We start from the raw sequence: 27,052 nt of genomic DNA on the forward strand, positions 1-27,052 counted from the left end.
TCTCACCCAAGATTTGACGGTACATGGCCCCGTCCATCGTCCCTTTGATGCGGTGAAGTTGTCCTGTCCCCTTAGCAGAAAAACACCCCCAAAGCATGATGTTTCCACCTCCATGTTTGACGGTGGAGATGGTGTTCTTGGGGTCATAGGCAGCATTCCTCCTCCTCCAAACAAGGCGAGTTGAGTTGATGCTAAAGATGCATTTTGGTCTCATCTGACCACAACACTTTTACCCAGTTGTCCTCTGAATCATTCAGACGTTCATTGGCAAACTTCAGACGGGCATGTATATGTGCTTTCTTGAGCAGGGGGACCTTGCGGGCGCTGCAGGATTTCAGTCCTTCACGGCGTAGTGTGACTATGGTCCCAGCTGCCTTGAGATCATTGACAAGATCCTCCCGTGTAGTTCTGGGCTGATTCCTCACCGTTCTCATGATCATTGCAACTCCACGAGGTGAGATCTTGCATGGAGCCCCAGGCCGAGGGAGATTGACAGTTCTTTTGTGTTTCTTCCATTCGCGAATAATCGCACCAACTGTTGTCACCTTCTCACCAAGCTGCTTGGCGATGGTCTTGTAGCCCATTCCAGCCTTGTGTAGGTCTACAATCTTGTCCCTGACATCCTTGGAGAGCTCTTTGGTCTTGGCCATGGTGGAGTTTGGAATCTGATTGATTGATTGCTTCTGTGGACAGGTGTCTTTTATACAGGTAACAAGCTGAGATTAGGAGCACTCCCTTTAAGAGTGTGCTCCTAATCTCAGCTCGTTACCTGTATAAAAGACACATGGGAGCTAGAAATCTTTCTGATTGAAGGGGTGAAAGGCTTATTTCCCTCATTAAAATGCAAATCAATTTATAACATTTTTGACATGGGTTAGCGAATCTACCCATGTGCCCCCCCCAAAAAACATTTTTTGCCGCTGCCTCTCGGCCTCCTGTTGCTTGCCTAGCCATTCCTCCCCGTATCGCCGTTCCACTTTCGCTGCCTCGATCTCCCATTGCGGACGGTGATACTCCCCAGGCCTTGTCCAGGGTCCTGCCCCATCCAGGATCTCCTCCCAGGTCCAGTCATCCTGCCCACGCTGCTTGGTCTTCTTGAGGTGGGTAGTTCTGTCACAGGCATCGAAATGAGTAGACCAAGGTGCAGAGTGGAATATGTTCATCTTGTGATTAATTGAAAAATGAACACTTTACAAATTAAACAAAAATGACAGCTGACAGTTCCGTCAGGTACTTACAACTAAACAGAAAACAACTACCCACAAAAAACTAAGGAAAAACAGGCTGCCTAAGTATGGCTTCCAATCAGAGACAACGATAGACACCTGCCTCTGATTGGAAACCATACCCGGCCAAAACATAGAACACAAAACATAGAATGCCCACCCACCTATTACAGCCTGGCTTAGCTAAACAGAGATAACACAGCTCTCCTAGGTCAGAGCGTGACACTAAAATTCTCCAGAGTTTTAGTCAGTTGGTACTAACTAAAACTACGAAGGATGAAATGACTAAAATGTATTTTGGTCAAAAGACAGACTAAAATGTAATTTAAAATGGCTGCCAAAATTAACACTGTTTATCACTTGAGGAATTGGTTGGGTTTTTCATTCAATTTCTGGACACACCCACAGCACCCTATCAGGCTGGTAGTGAAGCAGAGCAGTTCTGGTTCCTCCTCAGAGTATCTTTGTGAATAGCTGGAGAACTGCTGTAAACAGTGAAATAATATGGCATATCTCTAGTCTAGCCATAGATACTGTTGTTTTGGCTGTATGCCATAATTGAATAAGATTACCAATGGTTAGCTGGGATATATCCGTTAGCAGCTAACAATTTACAATAACAGCAGCTCATTGATAAGCCAACACACACTATCATTGTTGTGGCTAGCTCACATAACTAACCCTAAATCTAAAGTAGAAATCGAGAAATATCACCTTATCTTGGCATTAAAGTGAGAATCCGTAGTTGGAACAATAACACAGTTGGATCCCCACCTCTGTTTTGGTAAACAACTGAGAGATATTTAACCACTCTCACATTCATAGGCAGAGCTATGGATGCAAGGAGGGACCGTCCATGATATCAAAATTATAGTTTTAACCGTGTTTTGAGTCTATACAGTGTTGTTGTTTACATTGACCGTAACCAGGGCAGAATCAATAAGGTACAGAACAGCAGGCAGGCTCGGGGTCAAGACAGGTCGAGGTTCGTAAACGGGTCAGAGTCAGGCAGGTACAGAATGCCAGGCAGGCTCGGAGTCAGGGCAGGCAGAATGGTCAGAACCGGGGAAACAGAACTTGAGAAAGCAAGGAGATGGGAAACCATGCTGGTAAGACCTGACAAGACAAGACGAACAGACAAACAGAGAACACAGGTATAAATACACTGGGGATAATGAGGAAGATAGGCGAGACCTGGAGGGGGTGGAGACAAGCACAAAGTCAGGTGAAACAGATCAGGGTGTGACAGAACTAAGCTCTTGAGTCAAAAGCTATACTCTTCATTCATTTGTAAGTCCAACTAAGGATTCTAGCTTCAATAGATTAACTATTAGCTATCAAGTAATAGATAATAGATTAATAGAATAGGCAGAGCTATGAACTCCACAGGAGGTTGGTGGCACCTTAATTTGGGAGGACGGGCTCATGGTAACGGCTGGAGCGGAATTAGTGGAATTTTATCAAATACATCAAACACGTGGTTTCCATGTGTTTGATGCCATTCCATTAACTCCGTTCCAGCCATTATTATGAGCTGTCCTCCCCACAGCAGCTTCCACTGGTGAACTCCTATTTTGAAGGGATTGGAAGTGTTGGCTGTGCATTTGGCCAATAACAGGCATTTCACATTTAACCCCACCCACATGTGAAAATCGAAACATCAAGATCTTTTTTTAGTTTATATGCAAAAAATAGATAACAAAACAAGCCATTTTCCATTTTTCCGTTGCTCTGTTTTAACACAAAAAAAGGAATTAACTACATGTACACAGACCGAAAATGTATTTGTCCCATTGTTCTTGTTTATGTATTTTAAAAAATCTACTCCAAGCAATGGGTGAAAATGAGTCACATTTTGGTTTGGGTTGTGTGTAATTCACCATGCAACCAAACAAAATAATTATTTTTAAGTAATGATGGGTTATATTCGTCTAAATGTTCACCGAATACACAAGGTTCAGGGTTCATCATCTAGAATTCAGGAATTCAGTTGTATGCACGTTGGAGAATTGTACCATGCAATTGTTTATGAGAGAGCAAGATCCTAAGTGAAGGTGAACGGAAACAGGGCCTGCTCATCTGTTATTAACCTGTTATAGTTACATGTACCTATGATCACTAGATGGCGTTGTGATACAGCTTTAAGGAGGTTATACACAGAACTCAGTAGATGTATATTTATAGACATGGAAAGGTTATAATCAAGTGATCAAGTGATCAGATTATTCACCAAGTTCCCAACAAAATAACTGAATGATGTGAAAATACATATACGTATGGTGTTGATCAAACATATGTCATACAAACAATTCATTGTGCTGTCAATACATATGTTGCATTGCATAAGTGTAAATAGATATGTATTGGAGTGTTTACTCTTTCTTTTTTTGTACATTTTATGTGAAATTTGTAAATTTCAAGATTAGATATAATAGGGTATAACCAAATTTAAAATATATGCTTATCCAGCCTGGCATCTCTGATGAGTGGATAGCATTAATGAGTTTAGAGAAGAAGAGTGTTAGATCATGCCAATGCTGAGGAGCTACACAAAGTACATAAGACTGTTTAATTGGCAATTAAAATGACACAAAACTCCTCACTAAATGTATAAATGTGCACAGAGCTTCGCAAGGGCTATGGCGCCTTTTCTGTGAAGTCATTAGACATTCTGGGCACTTGCTACTCTTGCTCCGAGAGAGAGCGAAGAGAGAATGGAGAGAGTGGGAAATAATCTATTCCCTTGAGGCAGCAGAACCAACATTTGAAGATTCAATCCTTTATAGGCGTCTCAAACATGATCCTTCCAGTGAACTATTTGTTGTTAAAAATAAATTAAAAAATAAAATCTGTTGATGGGGGCTGTATTACACTTACCATATTTTATCCCCATTTACAAATAGAGCAATTATCACAGAGCCTAAGAACACCTGGGCTGTTTTTACAGTTATGCCTGTTATGTGTGGCACAGGAGAAAGTACACAGAGAGAATAATAAGAATTGGCAGCACACTCGGCAGACACAACTGTGCAGGGACTGTGTCTTAGCAAAGTCCCGGCTGCCGTGGTAACGGTATAAAAAGAGGGTTGCAACCCGAAAGGAGGCGATCTCATAACAATTGGGCGGGAGGCAGAGGAAAGGGGGAAGAGGTGGGGTGAGCGAGAGAGAGAGAGAGAGAGAGAGAGAGAGAGAGAGAGAGAGAGAGAGAGAGAGAGAGAAAGACAGATGGGGGAAAAAATGGAAATGGGGTAGAGATAAGACAGGAGAGAGAGAAACTGCAGGGGAGTCTCTCCAGTTTGATAGGAAGAGCGTAGCGTAGAAGAGGTGCTCAGAGCAGTTGACTGGCCGTGCGTGCGCTCACAGAACAGCCTCTCAATCAGTGCACTTGGCTATGCTTATTCAGGAAAAACACACACACATACAAAAACACACACAAAGAGGAAGGAGCTGGGAGCTGGGAGCTGGGAGCTGGGAAGGCAGCCCAGTAGAAGGAAACCAAATGGGGCAGAGCGCCCGAGTTTAAGAACCAGCAGCTGTCTCAAGGGGGGCAGGGGGGGGCCTCCAGACAAGCATCAGCCAGCCAGTCAACTGGTCAGCCATGGGGAGCTGCCAGGCAGCAGAGATAGAGAGGAGAAACCAGAAGAGCATGTACCCAGCAGGACAGACCCTACCAGCAGCCCTGCAGCTCCCCAACACCAGACGGCCACTTCTACCAGAGATGCAAGACAAGCGGGCTGAGTGGATGCTGACTAATTAACTCTCGCCCCTGAGCGGTTTAACCAGGGGTTGAAGGGGGGTTGCGGTCAACAGATGTGGTCATTGCGGAGGGCCATGGGGCCAGAGCCATCGCGGGGGCGCTGTCTGCTCAGGTGGCTCGGGTTGAAGGTGTGCCGCAGGAGCACGCTGGTGTTTGCCCTGCTCTGGTTCGGCTCCTGGGTGTTCCTCAATGGCCTGGTGTTTGTGCACCGGACCATCCTCTCCGACTACTGCACAGACGACAAGAGCAAGAAGATCCTGCAGAGAGTGGTGAGTACAGTACATGGAGACGGCGGACTCACACTTCCATTTTGATGTTGACACTGAACTTGAGGTTAGTGTGAATACTGATTAACACAACGTAAAATGTGTGTGTGTGTATGACATAACACAAACCACACACTAAGCCAAACAATATTACACATGAAGATAATGTAGAGTAGACAGATTCAAAATATTTTCTCAAGGTAAAGTTATTTAATCAATAGACATCTATCTGTCTTGGACAAATACCTTTTGAATTATACCAACCAACACTCACAGAGTAACACACTGATGGAATTCAGCCGAATTGACAGGATACCATGAGAATGTAGAGCGGAAAAACCAATAAAACATCAACTCAATTGAGAAGCATTTCCTAAGCAGTAGTAGACATAAAAATGCCTTCAGTTGCTCCTCTCTCTCTCTCTCTCTTACTCTTAACATCTGTACTATAGATATATGCCTTTTAATTAACTTGCTCTAAACCTTACAAAAAAATATTGAAGTTTTGAATCTGCAGTGAAAGTGCAGTAACTGCAGTCGGCTGTGTTATTTTGGACAAAGTATTTGCAGCCTACTACAGTTATATTGCATTCTAACGATAGTTATACTACAGTGTATTGCAGTTCAACTGCACTCTGACTGCAATCTCTTTTCGTAAGGGAAGCGCTGAGACCACAATCCATCCCTCTGTTTACTTATAAGACAGAATTATTTCTGCACTGCCACGCTCTTTACCAAGTACACCGACTAATGTTTCAGCCCCAACATCTTTCCGTAGCCCTCGAGGCATTTCACGACAGTACATTTAATGGGGAGGGCATTTTCTCAAAAATGATTGCTGTTAGTAATAAAACTGTAAGACATGGTGCATTAGACATTTTCCATGTTTTCATTTCTCTACGCTTTTTTCCCTGAGTAAGTCTTGATTTAAAAAACAATACAGTGAGACTTAACTGTATTTCAATAAAATTACGATTGGATACTCATCTGGGTTTAACTTCTAGAAGTGGCCCTGAACCTCAAACAAAAGAATCACAATTCTTTCTGGGATTACTTCTTGGTTCTAAAGATTTCACATAAAGCGCACTTTTGAACCAGTAGATTACACACAATATTGAGTGTGTGATTCAATTTAATTTCAGTGTGTCACTTGTGGAAGTGAGACACAAATCTCTTCCAGGTAGGTGGAGACCGAGACTGAAGTTGTTATTTCTCACCCAAATCATAACAAGACGATAGAGTAATGTATCCCATTCTGGCTAACCAACATCACTTCACTGCCAAAACCACACAAGACAGAAAGGGCTGGATTTCTAAAGCTTTGCACCATTTTTTCCAAAGGCAATTCAACTTGCACTGAAAAAATATAATATAGTATATACAGTTGAAGTCGGAGGTTTACATACACTTAGGTTGGAATCATTAAAACTCGTTTTTCCACCACTCCACAAATTTCTTGTTAACAAACTATAGTTTTGGCAAGTCGGTTAGGACATATACTTTGTGCATGACACAAGTCATTTTTCCAACAATTGTTTACAGACAGATTATTTCACTTATAATTCACTGTATCACAATTCCAGTGGGTCAGAAGTTTACATACACTAAGTTGACTGTGCCTTTAAACAGCTTGGAAAATTCTAGAAAATGATGTCATTGCTTTAGAAGCTTCTGATAGGCTAATTGACATCATTTGAGCCAATTGGAGGTGTACTTGTGGATGTATTTCAAGGCCTACCTTCAAACGCAGTGCCTCTTTGCTTGAAATCATGAGAAAATCAAAAGAATTCAGCCAAGACCTCAGAAAAAAATTGTAGACCTCCACAAGTCCGGTTCATCCTTAGGAGCAATTTCCAAACGCCTGATACCCTGATGAAGACAGCTTAGCTGTCGAAACGTTGGTTATTAAAATTTTTGCATCTGAGCTCTTAGAGTGTGCGGCTTTCCTTTATTTTCTAGTGTTCTGCTCCGCTAGCCAGCACCTCGCCTTTATAGGTGTGCGTTTCTTTTTTCTAAAACGCCTGAAGGTACCACGTTCATCTGTACAAACAATAGTACGCAAGTATAAACACCATGGGACCACGTAGCCGTCATACCGCTCAGGAAGGAGACGCGTTCTGTCTCCTAGTGTCAGAGTCTAGGTGATGTGGGTAAGGCGGAGTCAGGCGCAGGACACAGAGATGAGTAATAAATGTAACTTTACTCAAAATAATCCTCCAACAAGGAGAATGAAAATCCAGAATCACATAAACGAGACAACTGACAACAATAAACACTCACAAAACCATGATGGCTCCAGAGGGTTAAATAGGGAAATAATTCAAATGAAATGGGAACCAGGTGTGTAAGATACAGACAAAACAAATGGAAAAGAAATGTAGATCGGTGGAGGCTAGAAAGCCAGTGACGTCGACCGCCGAACGTCGCCCAAACAAGGAGAGGCACCAACTTGGGCGGAAGTCTTGACACCTAGAGATGTACGTACTTTGGTGCAAAAAGTGCAAATCAATCCCAGAACAACAGCAAAGGACCTTGTGAAGATGCTGGAGGAAACAGGTACACAAGTATCTATATCCACAGTAAAAACGAGTCCTATATCGACAACCTGAAAGGCCGCTCAGCAAGGAAGAAGCCACTGCTCCAAAACCGCCATAAAAAAGCCTGACTACGGTTTGCAACTGCACATGGGGACAAAGATAGTACTTTTTGGAGAAATGTCCTCTGGTCTGATGAAACAAAAATAGAAGAACACCATCCCTTTGAAATGGACATTTATTAATGCCAGCCAAATGACCCGTGCAATAAATAACTTTGACTTTAATTTCTATGGATGACACACAGTTGTGTGTTCTCTCTTGACAGAGTTTTGAGTGCAGTGACAGTTCACAGAGGAAATGTTACACCCCTCTGTCTCCTCGGGGCGAAGGCCTTGGTCAGATAAATGATGACCTTTGATTCCATGGAATGTTCTGTCCTCTAAATATTAAACAACAAGTATCTAACCTGACACAATGAGCTACTGCTGATTATCCAGCCATTAATTGAATGACACAAAATATGACTAAATACACAAGGCAATAATAGCTAGATTTCATATTATCATTACATGAGCCCCATTGTCTCCCATCAACATTTACTCTGCCAATTGCTTAAATGTTTAACCTCATAAATAACCCCAAACATGCTTTTAAATTCCCCTTTAAATGCAGCTAGTCCAGTATATCATGTGGACAGACAAGAAATGAGCACAAAATAGACAAACCGTGGTTGCTTTTGCGACTCCGTTTTGACAAACTGCCCAGTGCAATAGGCCAACAGTCTGTCGGTTCTGGTTTTGACATTGTTGCAGGAACTAATGTTGGCCAACCTCAAAAAGTAGCCTCTCTTTAGGGTCAAACTGACCACTGTGTGCCGAGGTTGACTGGACAGAACTAAAACCACCCAACCTCTGTTTTTGTTCTCTGAGCGTTTATTCCCGTCCAGACAGATAGTTCCTATTCTGTCTGATGTCAGTATATATCACTATTTATTTGCATTTGTGCAATGATATGTTTCATTTGTACCCACATACAGTACTTAGAGGATTTACCTCTTTATTCTGGTCAAGTGTACAGATATTAATGTGTTAATAGTTTATTTAGCTTCTGATCTAAATGTTGTTGCATATAGGAGGTTTGGGGCTAAATTTATATATTATGTGGCTTGAGGCGAACACAGGCTTGAGGCTAAATTGTATATTAAATGCAGTCGTTTTTATCTCAGTATCAAATCATTTTGGGGTAAAAGTGAAATACTTTACTGTGATTGTTTTCAATTAAAATTGTCCCCAAAAAATTGCTCCTTAAAAAAATAGCAATTTCTAAAGCAATACTTTTGCTAGGACAGGGAGTGGCCTGAGTGGGGTCGGGGAACCGTCAAACTAGCTATTATTGGCAAAGAGGTTTGGGACTCTCTTTTTTACTGGTCTATTAAGTAATTTACTGCCCAGTGATGTCACCAGACAGGACAAAACTCCATGAAACCAAAACAGGCAGAAATGTCAGGCAGTCTTTTCAAACAGCTCTTATGCTGTATTATTCCAACCTCATAGTGTGGAAATATATACAGTACCAGTCAAAAGTTTGGACACACCTACTCATTCAAGGGTTTTTCTTTATTTTTACTATTTTCTACATTGTAGAATAATAATGAAGACATCAAAACTATGAAATAACACATATGGAATCATGTAGAAACAAAAACGAATCAAAATATACTTTATATTAGAGATTCTTCAAAGTAGCCACCCTTTGCCTTGATGACAGCTTTGCACACTATTGCCAGTCTCTCAACCAGCTTCATGAGGTATTCACCTGGAATGCATTTCAATTAACAGGTGTGCCTTGTTAAAAGTTAATTTGTGAAATGTCTTTCCTTCTTAATACGTTTGAGCCAATCAGTTGTGTTGTGACAAGGTAGGGGTGGTATAGAGAAGATAGCCCTATTTGGTAAAAGACCAAGTCCATGTTATGGCAAGAACAGCTCGAGTTTGTTTAACACTTTTTTTGTTTACTACATGTTTCCATATGTGTTATTTCATAGTTTTGATGTCTTCACTATTATTCTACAATGTAGAAAATAGTTTTTTTTTAAAGTTAACCCTTGAGTGATTAGGTGTGTCCAAACTTTTGACTGGTACTGTATATAACATAGGAATATCACGTTATTGACTGCACTGGGCCATTATTTATCAGTTGATGGTATTTTGAATTACTATATGAAAACTATTACACTGATACCTTGTGAACATATTACCATAACCACACACAGGGAAGGCAGTAGGTGACTTTGGGAGCGGACTTTGATGGAAATGCTCCATATCCTGACGATAGACACAGGGACTAACATTGTCCCAATATTTCTATGATTATCTACGGTTTCTTGATTTGCAAAGATGAAGCATATATCCTGCTTGGAACAACTTCTCACAATGGCAAGGGAGCTTGACTCTCAGCTGGCAATAGGAATTTGTGGTTTAGGCAGCCTTTACTAATTGAACAAATCCCTTAAGCTTTTTACTGCACACCTTAATAGCTTTCTGCTCTGGCGCTTACACTACAGCTTGGCTTTTTAAAATTCTTTATTCACGCATTTAGCCAGCCATAAATTGCCATTGCCTGGAGATAGGGAATGCTGCTAAGGCCACGACAATGTGAATTCTAATGATGGTTGTGTTTCATAGGATAATTGCAGTACTGTTAGAAAAAGTATACATTATATATTCTACCATCTGTAAAGAAACTGTAAATATGCTATTGTGTTCCTTTTATGTCATGCCATTGTGAATAACATGATTGGTTAATTGTGGCCATACAGGCCATACAAATCATTAATATAATATCTGTGGTCAAATCAAATGTATTTATAAAGCCTTTTTTACATCAGCAGATGTCACAATGTGCTTATACAAAAGCCCAGCCTAAAACCGCAAACAGCAAGCAATGCAGATGTAGAAGCTTTGATATGATTTAATAATATCTGTAGTAACTTTCATGATTTGTAAATATATGTGCTAGTAAACCAGCCTTTTGAGATTAGAAACAATATGACGAAGGCTTGAATCCCAGAGCTAAACTATCAATTAATGTAACATTATTCAGGCCACTGAATAATTTGGTTTAGTTTGAGTCCAACAAGCAGCAATGATGTTGTGTATAGTGCAAACATAATTTTGGGAAACTATTACTCCCAGTGAACTGAACTTCTTGTAAAACAGGCAACCCACTCAGTGCCCTCAAAATGTATGCATTTGTTGCTCTTCTCCATTTTAAAATTAATAAACACAATGTCCACCCAAATTCACACTCCACACAACAATAGTATCAATTATGTTACCACTATGCATTCGCGCTAAATTGAAAGCGCGAACCACTGCATTTAGCCATGAAAAGTTGACTGGGAATATGGCCGGATACAAACAGTGTAGTTATTCCCTCCGCAAGGCAATCAAACAAGTGAAATGTCAGTATAGAGACAAAGTGGAGTCACAATTCAAAGGCTCAGACACAAGACGTATGTGGCAGGGTCTACAGACAATCATGGACTACAAATAGAAAACCAGACACGTGATGGACACCGACGTCTTGCTTCCAGACAAACTAAACACCTTCTTTGCCCGCTTTGAGGATAATACAGTGCCACCAACATGGCCCGCTATCAAAGACTGTGGGCTTCTCCTTCTCTGTGGCTGACGTGAGTAAGACATTTAAACGTGCTAACCCTCGCAAGGCTGCCGGCCCAGACAGCATCCCTAGCCACGTCCTCAGAGCATGCGCAGGCCAGCCGGCTGGTGTGTTTACGGACATATTCAATCTCTCCCTATCCCAGTCTGCTGTCCACACATGCTTCAAGATGGCCACCATTGTTCCTGTACCCAAGAAAGCAAAGGTAACTGAACTAAATGACTATCGCCCAGTAGCACTCACTTCTGTCATCATGAAGTGCTTTGAGAGACTAGTCAAGGAACATATCACCTCCACCTTACCTGTGACCCTAGACCCACTTCAATTTGCGTGTAGCCCCGATAGGTCCACAGATGATGCAATCGCCATCACACTGCACACTGCCCTATCCCACCTGGACATGGGGAGTACCTATGTAAGAATGCTGATCATTGACTACAGCTCAGCATTCAACACCATAGTACCCTCCAAGCTCATCATGAAGTTTGAGGCCTTGGGTCTCAACCCCACCCTGTGCAATTGGGTCCTGGACAGGTGGTGAAGGTACGAAACAACATCTCCACTTCACTGATCCTCAACACTGGGGCCCCACAAGGGTGCGTGCTCAGCCCCCTCTTGTACTCCCTGTTCCCTCATGACTGAGTGGCCATGCACGCCTCCAACTCAATCATCAAGTTTGCAGACGACACAACAGTAGTAGGCTTGATTACCAACAATGACAAGACAACCTATAGGGAGGAGGAAAGGGCACTTGGAGTGCGGTGTCAGGAAAACAACCTCCCACTCAAGGTCAACAAAACAAAGGAGATGATCGTGGACTTCAGGAATCAGCAGAGGGAGCACCCTCCATCCACATTGATGGGACAGCAATGGAGAAGGTGGAAAGTTAAGTTTAAGTTCCTCGGCGTACACATCACAGACAAACTGAAATGGTCCACCCATACAGACAGTGTGGTGAAGAAGGCGCAAAAGCGCCTCTTTAACCTCAGGAGGCTGAAGAAATGTTGCTTTTCACCTAAAACCCTCACAAACTTTTACAGATGCACAACTGAGAGCATCCTGTCAGGCTGCATCACCGCCTGGTATGGCAACTGCACCGCCCATAACCGCAGGGCTCTCCAGAGGCTGGTGCGGTCTGCACAACGCATCACCGGGGGCAAACTACCTGCCCTCCAGGAGACCTACAGCACTCAATGTCACAGGAATGCCAAAAACATAATCAAGGACAACAACCACCCGAGCCACTGCCTGTTCACCACCCTACCATCCACAAGGTGTGATCAGTACAGGTGCATCAAAGCTGGGACCGAGAGACTGAAAAATAGCTTCTATCTCAAGGCCATCAGACTGTTATACAGCCATCATTAACACAGTGAGGCTGCTGCCTACATACAGACTTGAAATCATTGGCCACTTTCATAATGCCACTTTAATAATGTTTACATATCTTACATTACTCATCTCATTTGTATATACTGTATTTTATACCACCCATTGCATCTTGCCTATGCCGCTCGGTAATTGCCCATCCATATATTTATATGTATATATTCTTATTACATTACTTTACTTAGATTTGTGTGTATTAGGTAGTTGTTGTAGAATTGTTACATTACTTGAAAGATATTGCTGCACTGTCGGAACTAGAAGCACAAGCATTTCACTACACTCGCAATAACATCTGCTAACCATGTGTATGTAACCAATACAATTTGATTTGATTTGATTTACAGTACTGGCTTATATTGGCCAATGAGTGAGCCAAAATAATTCTCACATTGTTCCCGCTTGGAAATTTGAGCCAAATGAAGGCCTATTGAATCTAGGCTACGGCGTATATTTATATGATTGTCTGTCGACTAATGGGAACAAAAGGTCTTCTCTGAACATATTTGAGCAGATCTTTGTTTTCAGGCTCAGTTTTCCAGTGTTGTGAGGGAGAGAAATCTAAGTAGAGCTAAGGCTACTTTTGCAGGACATTCCCCACATGCCTACTCTGACCAACGCTTGGGCCGGGCTGCGCTCCGCTCGACAGACCACAGACACACTGGTCCACTCCAGACTTAACCATTACTTCGCCAAAGGGAGAGCTCAATAAGCACCCAAAGTGCAATTTTTTAATTACACAAAATAATTATGTTTTTAAGTTTATTTGAATAACAGGAATCTAACAAAATGTATAACATGCATTTAAACTAATCTAATTCCAAGTGATTTGTTTGTTATTACACACATGGTAAGGGATTTTACATTATTTACGCTATAGCTCCATTTCCCATAACCTAATACGATTACAGAATGATGAATACTGTAAAAACCTAGGCCTACTGCCACTTCCAGGTAGACTCTCTTCATAGGTAGATGCCTTCGGTTTTCAGAGTAAAAAGTGTGTGTAAATGGGCAGTAGTATGTAAACATTGGCTCTTTCTGTTTGATTGAATTCCAGTCATAGAATAGGAATACAATGTAAATGGTGCAAATAAAAGGGAAATATTTTATCCTATAAAGTGGACCAATCTTTGCAGCGGTGTAAACAGAAACTTATGTGATTCACTTTTGTTGTGCCTTTTAAGGTATTTGCACTTTAGAATATGGAATGTGCCCCAGAGACAGAATTCAGGTTTTGCTCAGCCAACAGATATTTCCTTGATTCTCATTGATGGCCAATAGATGTTTGCTTTGTTCATTGTCTTTTTGGGGATTTCGAGTAGTAAAATATAAAAGAAGGAAAAGTACAGAAAACAAACAAAACCTCAGATTTTTTCACTGCTTCATCCAAACTCTACATTCATGATGATGTGTCTTGCCTGGTTAACCAAAGGTTCATTAAGGATGTGGACTACTTCAAAGTCTGGAGGGTATTGTTTCCCTTGAACCACTTATTCATAGACAGAAAAATCTCCAATGTTAATTCAAACAAAATAAACACCGGGAGTGTTAAATCAACACTGAAAGGGTGGAGTCTGTGGACCCATATGCACTCCTGAACTATGTTAATTTAATATACTTCTTAGTGTAAAGCCTTGTTAAAATATTTGCCTTTGAAGCAAATTGTAGACTTACCACCATGGCTGTATTTGTTAGTGACAGAGACATGGTTGTTGCATTCACCAAGTGAGATCCTAAGCGAATATGTTATAATTCAAAAATAAATGTTTAAAACAATACCAAACACATTTCATGAGGCCTTATTTTTAGGGCCTAGTTTTACACTAATACAGGGGCCTGGAACTCATACACATCACTTTGAACCAAAACCAAAACTATAATCATCATATTTCCCTGCTTGCTCTATTGCAGATTGATTTTTAGAATAGTTTGTTTCAATATCTATGTTTGTGGTTTTTGCTCAAGTGATGAGTTTAAAGCCCCTGTATTAGGGTAAAACTAGGCCCTCAAAATAAGGCCTTATGAAATAAGTATGTTATTGTGTTAATTGTTAACAAAAATGTTTTGACCATATTCGCTTAGGTTCTCACTTGGTGAAGTACATAGGATAAAAAAATGCATGAATGCAACAGCCATGTCTCTGTCACTAACAAATACAGCCATGGGTGGTAACTCTACAATTTACTCAAAAAGAAGGGAAATATTTTATTAAGGCTTTAAACTAAGCAATGTGTAAATTTAACATTGTTCCGGTGTGCATATGGGTCCACAGACTTCACACTTTCAGTGTTGATATAACACTCTCAGTGTTCACTGGAGAATTTGCTGTTTGTCAATAGCTAGAATTTGAAACGCGAAAAGAACATGCTGTGGCGTCAACAGGGCTATTTATTGACTTTAGCTTTTGTACTGTAATTTGGCTAGTCTGTACATATCCACAACTGATAGTATGACATATAAACTATAGCTGAAGCCATGTTCATTTGGAATTCATTTCGTTATTAATCACAATTCAACGCTTTACAGACAGACAGGGGTCTTTATATACATTGGTTTCTCCAACAATCAATTACATGTACATTGTAAACTCCAACGCATATACAAATGCAAGTAAAACACCATGAAAGACTTGCACACAGTCCAACCACCATGGTGGGAAAGTTTACATGCAAACAGAAGCTACAGTATAAACAGCTGCAGTCCGAAATGACGCAAGTACAATGAAATACAGGGAATTAAAATGTACGTGTGGAACGTGGCAGCCGCACTGAAAAGGGTAAAAAAAAATGATTTGTCCGGGGCCAGATGCCTAGGCTGGAACATTATGGCCACAGCACAGGTTAGCCTACATAGTGCCGAGAGATCTTAGAGGCACATTAGGGAACTCAAAATAATTCCAGGGGTCTCTGAGTTCAACCTTCTGGAGATAAGGGGAGGACACTTAGGTATTTTAGCTGGCTGCAGTGACCGTCAAACTATATGATACAGCTTAAGACAGGCCACTTTCATTTGTGATGTCACCCAGCTTAACAGAGAGCAAGGTTGGAGTGCAGTAAAGTCTGCCAATACAACCATAGTATGAAACTCAAGGAATTTATATTGTGCATTAAATATTGTTGACTCTTAATTTATTTTGTGAAATATAAATATAATTATGCTATATGGACAACACTTAATTGTAATGAAAATAAATTGTCCTCAGCGGCATTGTTTTAAATTACTACCAGTGTAATTACTTTGGAATTACATGTATGTTATTTCACCGTTTAATAAAAATGAATTGTGTCACTACATTGTGTATAAAGTGTCACCACATTGTGTATAAAGTATGACCTAGGCTTGTAGGCTTGTAATTTCAATGCAACATGTAAGAGAGGCCACAGAGGAAAGGGTGGGGAAGGACCAATAAACCATTGTGAGGGTTGGTGATAAGGGAAACACGGCTATGGCTAAAGTGCTAACGCCATGCCACCCAGTAAAGGCCATTAGGCATCTGATCTTGTTGAAATCGTGACCAACTTAAGATGACAGCTGTTTACTTTGGAATGTGGACAGAGAGGGATTTTTTCTCTAATCCCCCAGGAACACTAATAATTTCCAACCTCTGGACCGACATCTATGCACCAAGACTTATAACAATCCCATTTGCTCGCTAATCCAAGACATTGAGAGCAGGTTAGAGGCCGAGTCTGAAGTGTGATGTGATATAATTTCACCATCAACTGAAAAATGTGCATCAAATGTACTGATGCTTACAGAATTGCCCATTTTAGGTTCAGTAGCACAATCACACAGTGTCATTCCCTTATTAGGATGAGACATGGACTACAAATCACATTTTGTTGAAAAATTACCACTATTTTCTGCTAAATTGTTGGTACCTCAAACGCATGACAACCGTATTATGTACACCAAAAATAATTACATTTTGTCTGTGTGTGTGTTTATGTCTGTCTGTCTGTCCCAGTGTGAGGAGTATCGCGAGGGCGCCCTGACCGGTGACCTGTGCGAGGACCTGTGCGTGAGCGGCCAGGTGGAGTACAGGCGCTGCCTCTACTATGAGAACGGTAAGAAGGTGATCGAGGCCCGGTGGCGTGGCACGCCCGTGGTGCTCAAGTCCAAACTGGAAAACTTCTCCTCCTATGAAAGCCTGGGCCTCCTGGAGTACCAGGACCCAGCCGAAGAGCTCTCTCCCCTGGACGTGGTCTTCTACGCCACCCTGGAGATCAGGAACTCCCTGGGGCTGGACATAAGCGGCAACGCCTCACTGCCGCCGCTGTGGGGCCAGAGGCTTAGGGAGCATGGGCGGACCTACTCGCGGGCCGAGCTGGCATCGCTGTGGTCCCTGCTCCAGCAGGAGGAGTACACTTTCCTGAGGGTGCTGCAGGACCTCAGCCGCCACTTAGCGAAGGTGTTGGGCTCCTGCGGACACTTCTACGCCGTGGAGTACCTGTCGGCAGGCCACGCCTGGGACCAGAACATCTTCTCGCTGGAGGAGGTATCGGCGGGCCCATGGACGTCGAGGGACATGGTGCACCGCATCGCCCTCAGCTTCCTGGACATGGCGTGGCGCTTCGACAACGACTTCTCGCACCGCCTCCACCTGTGTGACATCAAGCCAGAGAACTTTGCTATCCGGAAGGACCTTACGGTGAGCCGACCACGTTTGCACACACACTTGAGCATGCAAAGGAACACACACTCACACACACAGTAGACCCATAGACACACATTCAACTAACACTCATGCACTTCAAAGCAAAGAGTTGCTGACTCCCTCACACAAAACAACAGGGGAGCCTTGCGTGAAGGGAAAGCTGTCATTAAAACAGTCCCAAAACGGCTGCTGGGTAACTGTCACAGATCTGAGATATGTTTCTCTTTAGTGGAGGATTTCAGATTCTTCCTGTGTAAACAAGACAAGGTTAGGAAATCTAGCTCCCTTTTTTCACACTAAGACACACAGACCGACCCTATTTTGCCCCCATCCGCATTAGTTAATTTATCCACGCAATACAGCGACACATTCATCCGCAGAGTACAAACAGTTTGATGAGAGCAATACGGTGTTTAAAGAATGACGAGGCTTCAGGCTGTTTAATTGTTTTCCACAAGAACAAAAATGTCCGCTTGTGCCATTTATCAACATTGTACTACATTGGTTTTTACCTGTGCATATTTGGCTCATTATGACCTATCAAGGACAGAGCAAGGTGCAAAGAACACCTTGCTTTGCATTTGTGTTGTATTTCTGCTGATGGGTGATTCATAGCATGAACAGACATCCAACATTGATATAACTATTTTCTGAGTAGGTCACATACGTGGAATGAAAAGCTAACATCATTCACACAAAAGGATAGTGTGAGAACAGAGGGTATTACAATGTATTAACAGTCCTCGGCAAAATTTTCATTTGATTTCCATAAAAGGGCCACAAACAGCTGTTTGAGCAATCAATGAAAACATATGTATTATTTTCAGGGTCTGTAGACTTGGCTTATGTAACTATGACGCATATTTAGCTTGAAAGGAAATCATTATTCCTATTTTAGGATGGAGAAAATTACGTCATTGTTATACATCATATTACCATTTTTGCAGCGGCATTCGTGACTGGAAAACATTATTTTGATGAGGCCCTTAATGAGATAACCATTGTTATATTGACATCATTTAGTGTGTAATGTGCATGCTGGTCAGAATGCCAATGCAAATTACCCTTTGAAGATAAAAAGTAACATGCAAGCTTTAATTTTGCTTGTGAATGTTAGGAAGAAAAAAAGGTTTGCAAACCTTTTTTCCATCATGTTTTTTTCCCTGAATAGTTGCTGGTAAATGTACACTTTTTTGAAAGCATCGAAGTTCTAAAGATTACACTGTTTGAAATTAAACATAATATTATCGTACCTATCATGGTTTACACAAACCGTGAGCTCATGTGATAATGTGGACAAAGACCAGGAGAAAGGACACGAATCCAAAGGAGACTTGTTATTTTTTATGTTTCAGCTGCTCCGTAAATTAAAACAAAGTATACTTTCAATCCCTCCTTTCTCTGTTTTTCTAAGTATGTAGCTCCAGGGGATACAGCTGATCCCTGCTTCCGTTTTCTCATGTGATAATAAACAGAGGAAGTGAAATGTCTATGTTATATATGGGGGGGGGGTTATTGAGAGGGTATATTGTGTATATTAAACCTATGTTGGGGTGAACAGTATATTAGAGACTATATTGTATATATTAAAAGTATATTGGGGTATATATTGGGTTGGCTTACTTCTTTGAGAATAGCACTTATTATCATGTCTGTCAGATCTACAGCTCCTTCAAACGCTACGTATGCTTATTGTCTCTTATTTTTGCTGATCACTAAGACCTTCCAAGGTTCGACAGTGACAGGTTTTATTTATTTGGTGGCGTGTTCTGCCATAAATCAGCTGTAGCTGACATGAAGTGCTGCAGTGGAGTCATTCTTCACGAGCCATCTCTTGCAAAGAGGACGAACATATCAAGCCATGCATATAAAACAGCAACTCCCTTAAACTGCAACGTGATAGAAAATTAAGACTTTTTTTCTCTATGATCACGTCAATGACAAATTCCAAATATATCCAACAGGAATATTTACAATTTGGTTGTTCTTGATTTATTACCCTCCCTTTAAAAACGTGTTTTTCAGACAGTGGAATAGCGAGATGGATGAAAGGGCAAAAGCAAGACTGAAAGTAGTGGATGTAAGCAAGGATAGGCCTAATACATTTGACTATTGAATCCTTGTGTCACGGCCTGACCATAGAAAGCTTTTATTGTCTATGGTAGAGTAGGTCAGGGCGGGACAGGGGGCTTTGTCTAGTTTATTTACGTCTATGTTGGTTCTAGTTTCTTTTTTCTATGTTGGGGGTTTTGTCTAGTTTCTGTATTTCTATGTTTTTTTGGGGGGGATGATCTCCAATAGAGGCAGCTGGTCATCGTTGTCTCTAATTGGGGATAATATTTAAGTTGTTGTTTTTCCCACTAGGTTTTGTGGGAGATTATTTTGAGTAAGTGTATGTTGCACCTCTTCGTCACAGTTAGTTTTTTTTGTTTATTAGTTTATTTGTATGTCTTGCATAGTTTCACAGTTTTAATCAAATTTGGAACGATACACACGCTGTGCTTTGGTCCCATTCTTCAGACAGCCATGACAGAATCTCCCACCACCAAAGGACCAAGCAGCGTGGTAAACAGGAATGGACATGGGAGGAAATATTGGACGGGAAAGGACCCTGGAGGCAGGAAGGGGAGTATCGCCATCCAAAGGAGGAGATTGAAGCAGCGAGAGCAGAACGGCGATATTACGAGGCGTTATACCATCAAGGCAAGTACGAGAGGCAGCCCCCCCAAAAAAAATTGGGGGGGGGGGGCACACGGGGAGTTTTGTGGAGTCAGGTTTGGGACCTGAGCCAACTCCTCATGCTTACCGTGGAGAGCCGAGGGGTGAACCAGAGCCAGTCAGGGAGACGAGTGAGGAACTCGACGCAAGATTCCGAAGAGAGGTGTTGGCATCGAGAGCGCTGCAGAGCGGGCATGCTGAGGAGCATGACACCAGTCAAGTGTCATATGCACCAGTTTCATGCATCTGGCCTTCAGTGCGCCTCCCCAGTCTGGTACGTCCTGTGTCTCCTCCACGCACTCGCTTTAGGGAGTGTGTGACCTGTCAGGGACCATGTTTTGAGCATTCACAGCCCAGTGTGTCCTGTGCCAGGGCTAAAGTAAGCATCCAGCTAGGACGGATTGTGCCAGCCCTACGCTCCAGACCTCCAGTGCACCTCCACAGCCCAGTACGCCCTGTGCCTGCTCCTCGCACTCACCCTGAAGTGCGTGTCACCAGTCTGGGGCCACCTGTCCCGGCTCCACGCACTAGGCCTTCAGTGAGCCTCTACAGTCCGGTGTGTCCTGTTCCTGCTCCCCACACTCGCCCTGAGGTGCGTGTTACCAGTCTGGCGCCACCTGTGCCAACCCCATGCATCAGGCCTCCAGTGCGCCTGCCCAGTCCGGGGTGCCCTGCTCCCCGCACTCGCCCTGAGGTGCGTGTCACCAGTCTGGCGCCACCTGTGCCACCCCCACACATCAGGCCTCCAGTGCACATTCCCAGTCCAGAGCTTCCGGCGACAGTTCCCAGTCCAGAGCTTCCGGCGACAGTTCCCAGTCCAGAGCTTCCGGCGACAGTTCCCAGTCCAGAGCTTCCGGCGACAGTTCCCAGTCCAGAGCTTCCGGCGACAGTTCCCAGTCCAGAGCTTCCGGCGACAGTTCCCAGTCCAGAGCTTCCGCGACAGTTCCCAGTCCGGAGCCTCCCGCGGCAGCCCGCAGTCCGGAGCCTCCAGCGGCGGTCTGGAGCCTCCAACGGCGGTCTGGAGCCTCCAGCGGCGGCCCGCAGTCCGCAGTCTCCAGCGGCGGCCCGCAGTTCGGAGTCTCCGGCAGCAGTCTGCAGTTCGGAGCCTCCGGCGATGATCCGCGGTCCGGTGACACAAAAGCGGAGGGATCAGCTGGCGGAACGGGGGCTACGCCCCGAACCGGAGCCGCCTCCTATGCTGGCGGATAAGCAGGATGTGAGGGTTCTTCGTCCCGCACCAGAACCGCCGCCGATGCAGGAGGATCCGTGGGATGTGAAGGTTCTTCATCCTGCACCAGAGCCGCCACCGACATCAGACACCCACCCTAACCCTCCCTGTTTTTGTTTTTGTTTAAGGTTGTCCGTTCGGAGTCCGCACTTTTGGGGGGGTACTGTCACGTCCTGACCATAGAAAGCTTTTATTTTCTATGGTAGAGTAGGTCAGGGAGTGACAGGGGGTTTTGTCTAGTTTATTTATATCTATGTTGGTTCTAGTTTCTTTTTTCTATGTTGGGGTTTTGTCTAGTTTCTGTATTTCTATGTTGTTTTTTGGATGATCTGCAATTAGAGGCAGCTGGTCATCGTTGTCTCTAATTGGGGATCATATTTAAGTTGTTGTTTTTCCCACTAGGTTTTGTGGGAGATTATTTTGAGTAAGTGTATGTTGCACCTCTTTGTCAAGGTTTGTTGTTTTTGTTTATTAGTATGTCTTGCATAGTTTCACAGTTTTAATAAAATGTGGAACGATACACACGCTGTGCTTTGGTCCCATTCTTCAGACAGCCGTGACACTTTGCCTCTGTGGTCAGTGTGAGCTCCGGAGTTGGCAGCAATGCAACTTCACCAGACTCCGGCACTTACTCACCTCTCTCTGTGCCGTTCTGCAGGTGGTGGCTATAGATGTGGACATGGCTTTCTTCGAGCCCAAAATGCGAGACATCCTTGAGCAGAATTGCACTAACGACGATGACTGCAACTTCTTTGACTGCATATCAAAATGCAACATGAAGACGTACAAGTGCAGCTCAAAGCGGAGAAATAGCAACCTGCAGGTATGTATGGTTGCATTGAAAAATGAACGGTATTCCATACTATAATGAACAAAAAAATATTGTTGGTCACATGTTTAATGAGCTGAAATTAAAGATCCCAGAAATGTTATATACGTACAAATACAGTTGGAAATGTACATACACCTTAGCCAAATCCATTTAAACTCCGTTTTTCACAATTCCTGATATTTAATCCTAGTAAAAATTCCCTGTTTTAGGTCAGTTAGGATCACCACTTTATTGTAAGAATGTGAAATGTCAGAATAATAGTACAGAGAATAATGTATTTCAGCTTCACATTCCCAGTGGGTCAAAAGTCTACATACACTCAATTAGTATTTGGTAGTATTGCCTTTCAATTGTTTAACTTGGGTCAAACGTTTCGGGTAGCCTTCTACAAGCTTCCCACAATAAATTGGGTGAATTTTGGCCAATTCCTCCTGACAGAGCTGGTGTAACTGAGTCAGGTTTGTAGGCCTCCTTGCTCGCACACACTTTTTCAGTTCTGCCCACAAATGATCTATAGGATTGAGGTCAGGGCTTTGTGATGGCCATTCCAATACCTTGACTTTGTTGTCCTTTGTTGTCCTTTGTTGTCCTACTTTGGAAGTATGCTTTGGGTCATTGTCCATTTGGAAGACCCATTTGCGACCAAGCTTTGACTTCCTGACTGATGTCTAGAGATGTTGCTTCAATATATCCACATAATTTTCCATTCTCATGATGCCATCTATTTTGTGAAGTGCACCAGTCCCTCCTGCAGCAAAGCACCCCCACAACATGGGGGTGATGCTGCCACCCCCGTGCTTCACTGTTGGGATGGTGTTCTTCGTCTTGCAAGCCTCCCCCTTTTTCCTCCAAACATAACGATGGTCATTATGGCCAAACAGTTCTATTTTTGTTTTATCAGACCAGAGGACATTTCTCCAAAAAGTATGATCTTTGTCCCCATGTGCAGTTGCAAACCGTAGTCTGGCTTTTTTTATGGTGGTTTTGGAGCAGTGGATTCTTCCTTGCTGAGCGGACTTTCAGGTTATGTCAATATAGGACTCGTTTTACTGTTGATATAGATACTTTTGTATCTGTTTCCTCCAGCATCTTCACAAGGTCCTTTGCTGTTGTTCTGGGATTGATTTGCACTTTTCGCACCAAAGTACGTTCATCTCTAGGAGACAGAACGCGTCTCCTTCCTGAGTGGCATGATGGCTGCGTGGTCCCACGGTGTTTATACTTGCATACTATTGTTTGTACAGATAAACGTGGTACCTCCAGACGTTTGGAAATTGCTCCCAAGAATGAACTGGACTTGTGGAGGTCTACAATTGTTTTGCTGAGGTCTTGGCTGATTTCTTTTGATTTTCCCATGATGTCAAGTACTGAGTTTGAAGGTAGGCCTTGAAATACATCCACGTGTACACCTCCAATTGACTCAAATGATGTCAATTAGCCTATCAGAAGCTTCTAAAGCCATGGCATCATTTTCTGGAATTTTCCAAGCTGTTTAAAGGCACAGTCAACTTAGTGTATGTAAACTTCTGACCCACTGGAATTGTGATACAGTGAATTATAAGTGAAATAATCTGTCTGTAAACAATTGTTGGAAAAATGACTTGTGTCATGCACAAAGTATATGTCCTAACCGACTTGCCAAAACTATAGTTTGTTAACAAGAAATTTGTGGAGTGGTTGAAAATCGAGTTTTAATGACTCCAACCTAAGTGTATGTAAACTTCTGACTTTTAACTGTAGCTTAATTCTCTCAAATTGTGTGCATAAATTTGTTTACATCCCTGTTAGTGTGCATTTCTCCTCCTCCAAGATAATCTATCAATCTGACAGGTGTGGAATAACAAGAAGCTGATTAAACAGCATGATCATTAGACAGGTGCACCTTGTGCTGGGGGAAATGAAAGGCCATTCTAAAATGTGCAGTTTTGTCACACAACACAATGCCACAGATTTCTCAAGTTTTCAGTGAGTGCAATTGGCATGCTGACTGCAGGAATGTCCACCTGTTGCTATAAAATGTATTCTTAATTTCTCTACCATAAGCCGACTCCAATGTTGTTTTAGAGAATTTGGCAGTACGTCCTACCGGCCTCACAACCACAGAATACGTGTAACCATGTCAGCCCAGCACCTCCACATCCATCTTCTTCACCTGCGGGATCGTCTGAGACCAACCTTACAGACAGCTGATGAAACAACTGTGGGTTTGCACAACCAACATTTTTTGCACAAACTCAGAAACCATCTCAGGGAATCTCATCTGCATGCTCATTATCCTCACCGGGATCTTGACCTGATTGCAGTTTGGCGTCGTAACCGACTTCAGTGGGAAAATGCTCATCTTCAATGGCCACTGGCACACTGGAGAAGTGTGCTCTTCACAGATGAATCACGGTTTCAACTGTACCGGGCAGATGGCAGACAGTGTATATGATGTTGCGTGGGCGAGCGGTTTCTTGATGTCAACATTGTGAACAGAGTGCCCCATGGTGGCGGGGGGGTTATGGTATGGGCAGGCATAAGCGACGGAAAACGAACACAATTGCATTTTATCGATGGCAATTTGAATGCACAGAGATACAGTGACGAGATCCTGAGGTCCATTGTTGTGCCATTCCTTCGCCTGAGCATGATAATGAGTGGCCCCATGTCGCAAGGATCTGTACACAATCCCCGGAAGCTGAAAATGTCCCAGTTCTTCAATTGCCTTTATACTCACCAGCCATGTCACTCATTAAGCATGTTTGGGATGCTCTGGATCAACGTGTACGACAGGTTTTTCCAGTTCCTGCCATTATCAAGCAACTTCTCACAGCCATTGAAGAGAAGTGGGACAACATTCTACAGGCCAATTTCAACAGCCTAATCAACTCTATGCGAAAGAGATGTGTTGCGCTGCATGCGGCAAATGGTGGTCACACCAGATACTGACTGGTTTTCTGATCCATGCCCCTACTTTTTTTTTTAAAGGCATCTGTGATCAACAGATGCATATCTATGTTCCCAGTCATGTAAAATCCATAGATTACGGCCTAATGAATTTATTTCAATTGACTGATTTCCTAATATGAACTGTAACTCAGTAAAATCTTTGAAATTGTTGCAAGTTACGTTTACACATTACAATTAAACAAGTTGTTGAATTGTAACTTGGCTCATCCTCTCAATATCTATACTAAAGCCCTCAACTTTTAATGACTTTAATTATGAGGGTGTAGTTGAGTGCTACAAGGAATGTTAATTGTTTATGATAACACTAGGGTTTTTCAGAGCATGATTATAATACAAGAAGCAAATCCAGGTTAGATAAGACTTCAAGAGTTCCTCAATAGTATCATTAGCGTCGAGGGGCATAGATCCAAATAAAACACAAATTGTAAAGGATGTAATCTAATGCAGATTATTAATGCCTTGCACACGGAAATACATTTTTAAATATCATTTCCCAGACATTCGCGGAGATCACACGCATATCACCCTTAAGGCCGGGATCCAATCCGATTGCTTTCTTCCGGCAATGCACGTTATAAAGGCAATGTTTCTGTGTTCATGGAGACCACATTCATGGTGAACGCTGCACGTCAGGCTCAATCGGAAATGACCTTTAAATGGCATATTGTCCACATCTGCAATCAGATTGAATCCCAACCCAAAAGTAAATGCAGTACAAAGTTCGCAGATCTGAGTTTGTTTGAATACCGGCCTTGAGTCAATACCTAGTTTTTGACATACTGCGCATCCAATTGATAAATTGGCATACTGTTGTCACTCACACTGCCGGATGCACTGGAGAAGTGGATAGCTCCCAGACAATGTCGTTTACGTGATTACACCAGGTCCACCTCAAGGCCACAAGTGGCTGCTGCGATACCTTTCCTCCACTTCTGATCACTTATCGTAACCCTCGCTGACCCCTACCTCTCCATTGTACTGCCTGCCATCCAGGAGACAATAGAGGCTTTGTCTTTTAACGATTGCAGGGGTCAAGGAGGGGATTTGTGTCTGGGTGGCTTTTGTCCCCTTCAAATTGGCGTGTAATAAGAATATGACTGATAATGACCCCAGTGATAATTAAATAAGAACCATTTCTCTCTACTTTCTGTTAGCCCCTTTCCTCTTGGGTCTCTCACTGTCAACCCCTCTTCTCTCCTCCTTTCTTCACTCCTTTCTGGTCTGTCACCCCCTCTTCTGCTCTGGACAGGTGATCTGTGAGAAGATCTTTAGGCCCTGGTTCTCTCCCACGCTGCTGGGCGCCAAGGCGGGCCTCCCCCTCCAGGTGGACCTCCAGCGGGTGGTGCAGGAGTGTGTCAAGACTGTAGGGGGCGAGGACGAGGAGCAAGACCGGGCTGTCCAGAAGCGGCTGCTGGACCTCCTCACGGGCCTCCTCAACCAGGGGACATCCTCTGAGCATTGGGGCGAAGGGGGCGAAGATGGCGAGGGCATTCACCCTCACAGCTCTTAACTTCTGAAGCATTGCACTGTTCACCCTCACAAAAACTATACAGTGGAGAAACCAACTGTATTGGCTTCATGAGACACTTATTTAACGTTTTGATATTTTGCATTTTGTGAGGTGGTTCCTGAGGACTGGATGATACTGGTTGTTGAAGTGACTAAAGATGCACTAATGGTGGTAGCACTGACTATGTGCCTTTAGAACCTATAGTAAGCATAGACCATAATTGGTGGTCTATCAAGCAAGTGGTCATTCTATTTGAGTCATCTTTACCTCAAATAAATGCAGAAACTTTCTTTTGA

General features: G+C 42.9%; 1 protein-coding gene across 1 annotated transcript; it reads left to right on the forward strand.

The window, feature by feature from the left end:
• Positions 1–4,434: 4,434 nt before the first annotated feature.
• On the forward strand, positions 4,435–27,052 carry LOC115154079 (divergent protein kinase domain 1C). Its single transcript, XM_029699945.1, has 4 exons — positions 4,435–5,252; positions 16,827–17,510; positions 22,121–22,285; positions 26,496–27,052. The coding sequence occupies exons 1-4, from the start codon at positions 5,037–5,039 to the stop codon at positions 26,754–26,756; spliced, it is 1,326 nt and encodes a 441-aa protein (XP_029555805.1). The 5' UTR covers positions 4,435–5,036; the 3' UTR covers positions 26,757–27,052.

This window comes from Salmo trutta, chromosome 2 (genome assembly GCF_901001165.1).
Source record: "Salmo trutta chromosome 2, fSalTru1.1, whole genome shotgun sequence".
Taxonomy (NCBI): Eukaryota; Metazoa; Chordata; class Actinopteri; order Salmoniformes; family Salmonidae; genus Salmo; species Salmo trutta.

Bases quoted from the DNA above. Each gene is read 5' to 3' on its own strand.
- LOC115154079 (XM_029699945.1), top strand. From the start codon at position 5,037: ATGTGGTCATTGCGGAGGGCCATGGGGCCAGAGCCATCGCGGGGGCGC. The intron at 5,253-16,826 runs GTGAGTACAGTA...TGTCTGTCCCAG, and splicing joins AGAAGATCCTGCAGAGAGTG to TGTGAGGAGTATCGCGAGGG. The intron at 17,511-22,120 runs GTGAGCCGACCA...GCCGTTCTGCAG, and splicing joins CTATCCGGAAGGACCTTACG to GTGGTGGCTATAGATGTGGA.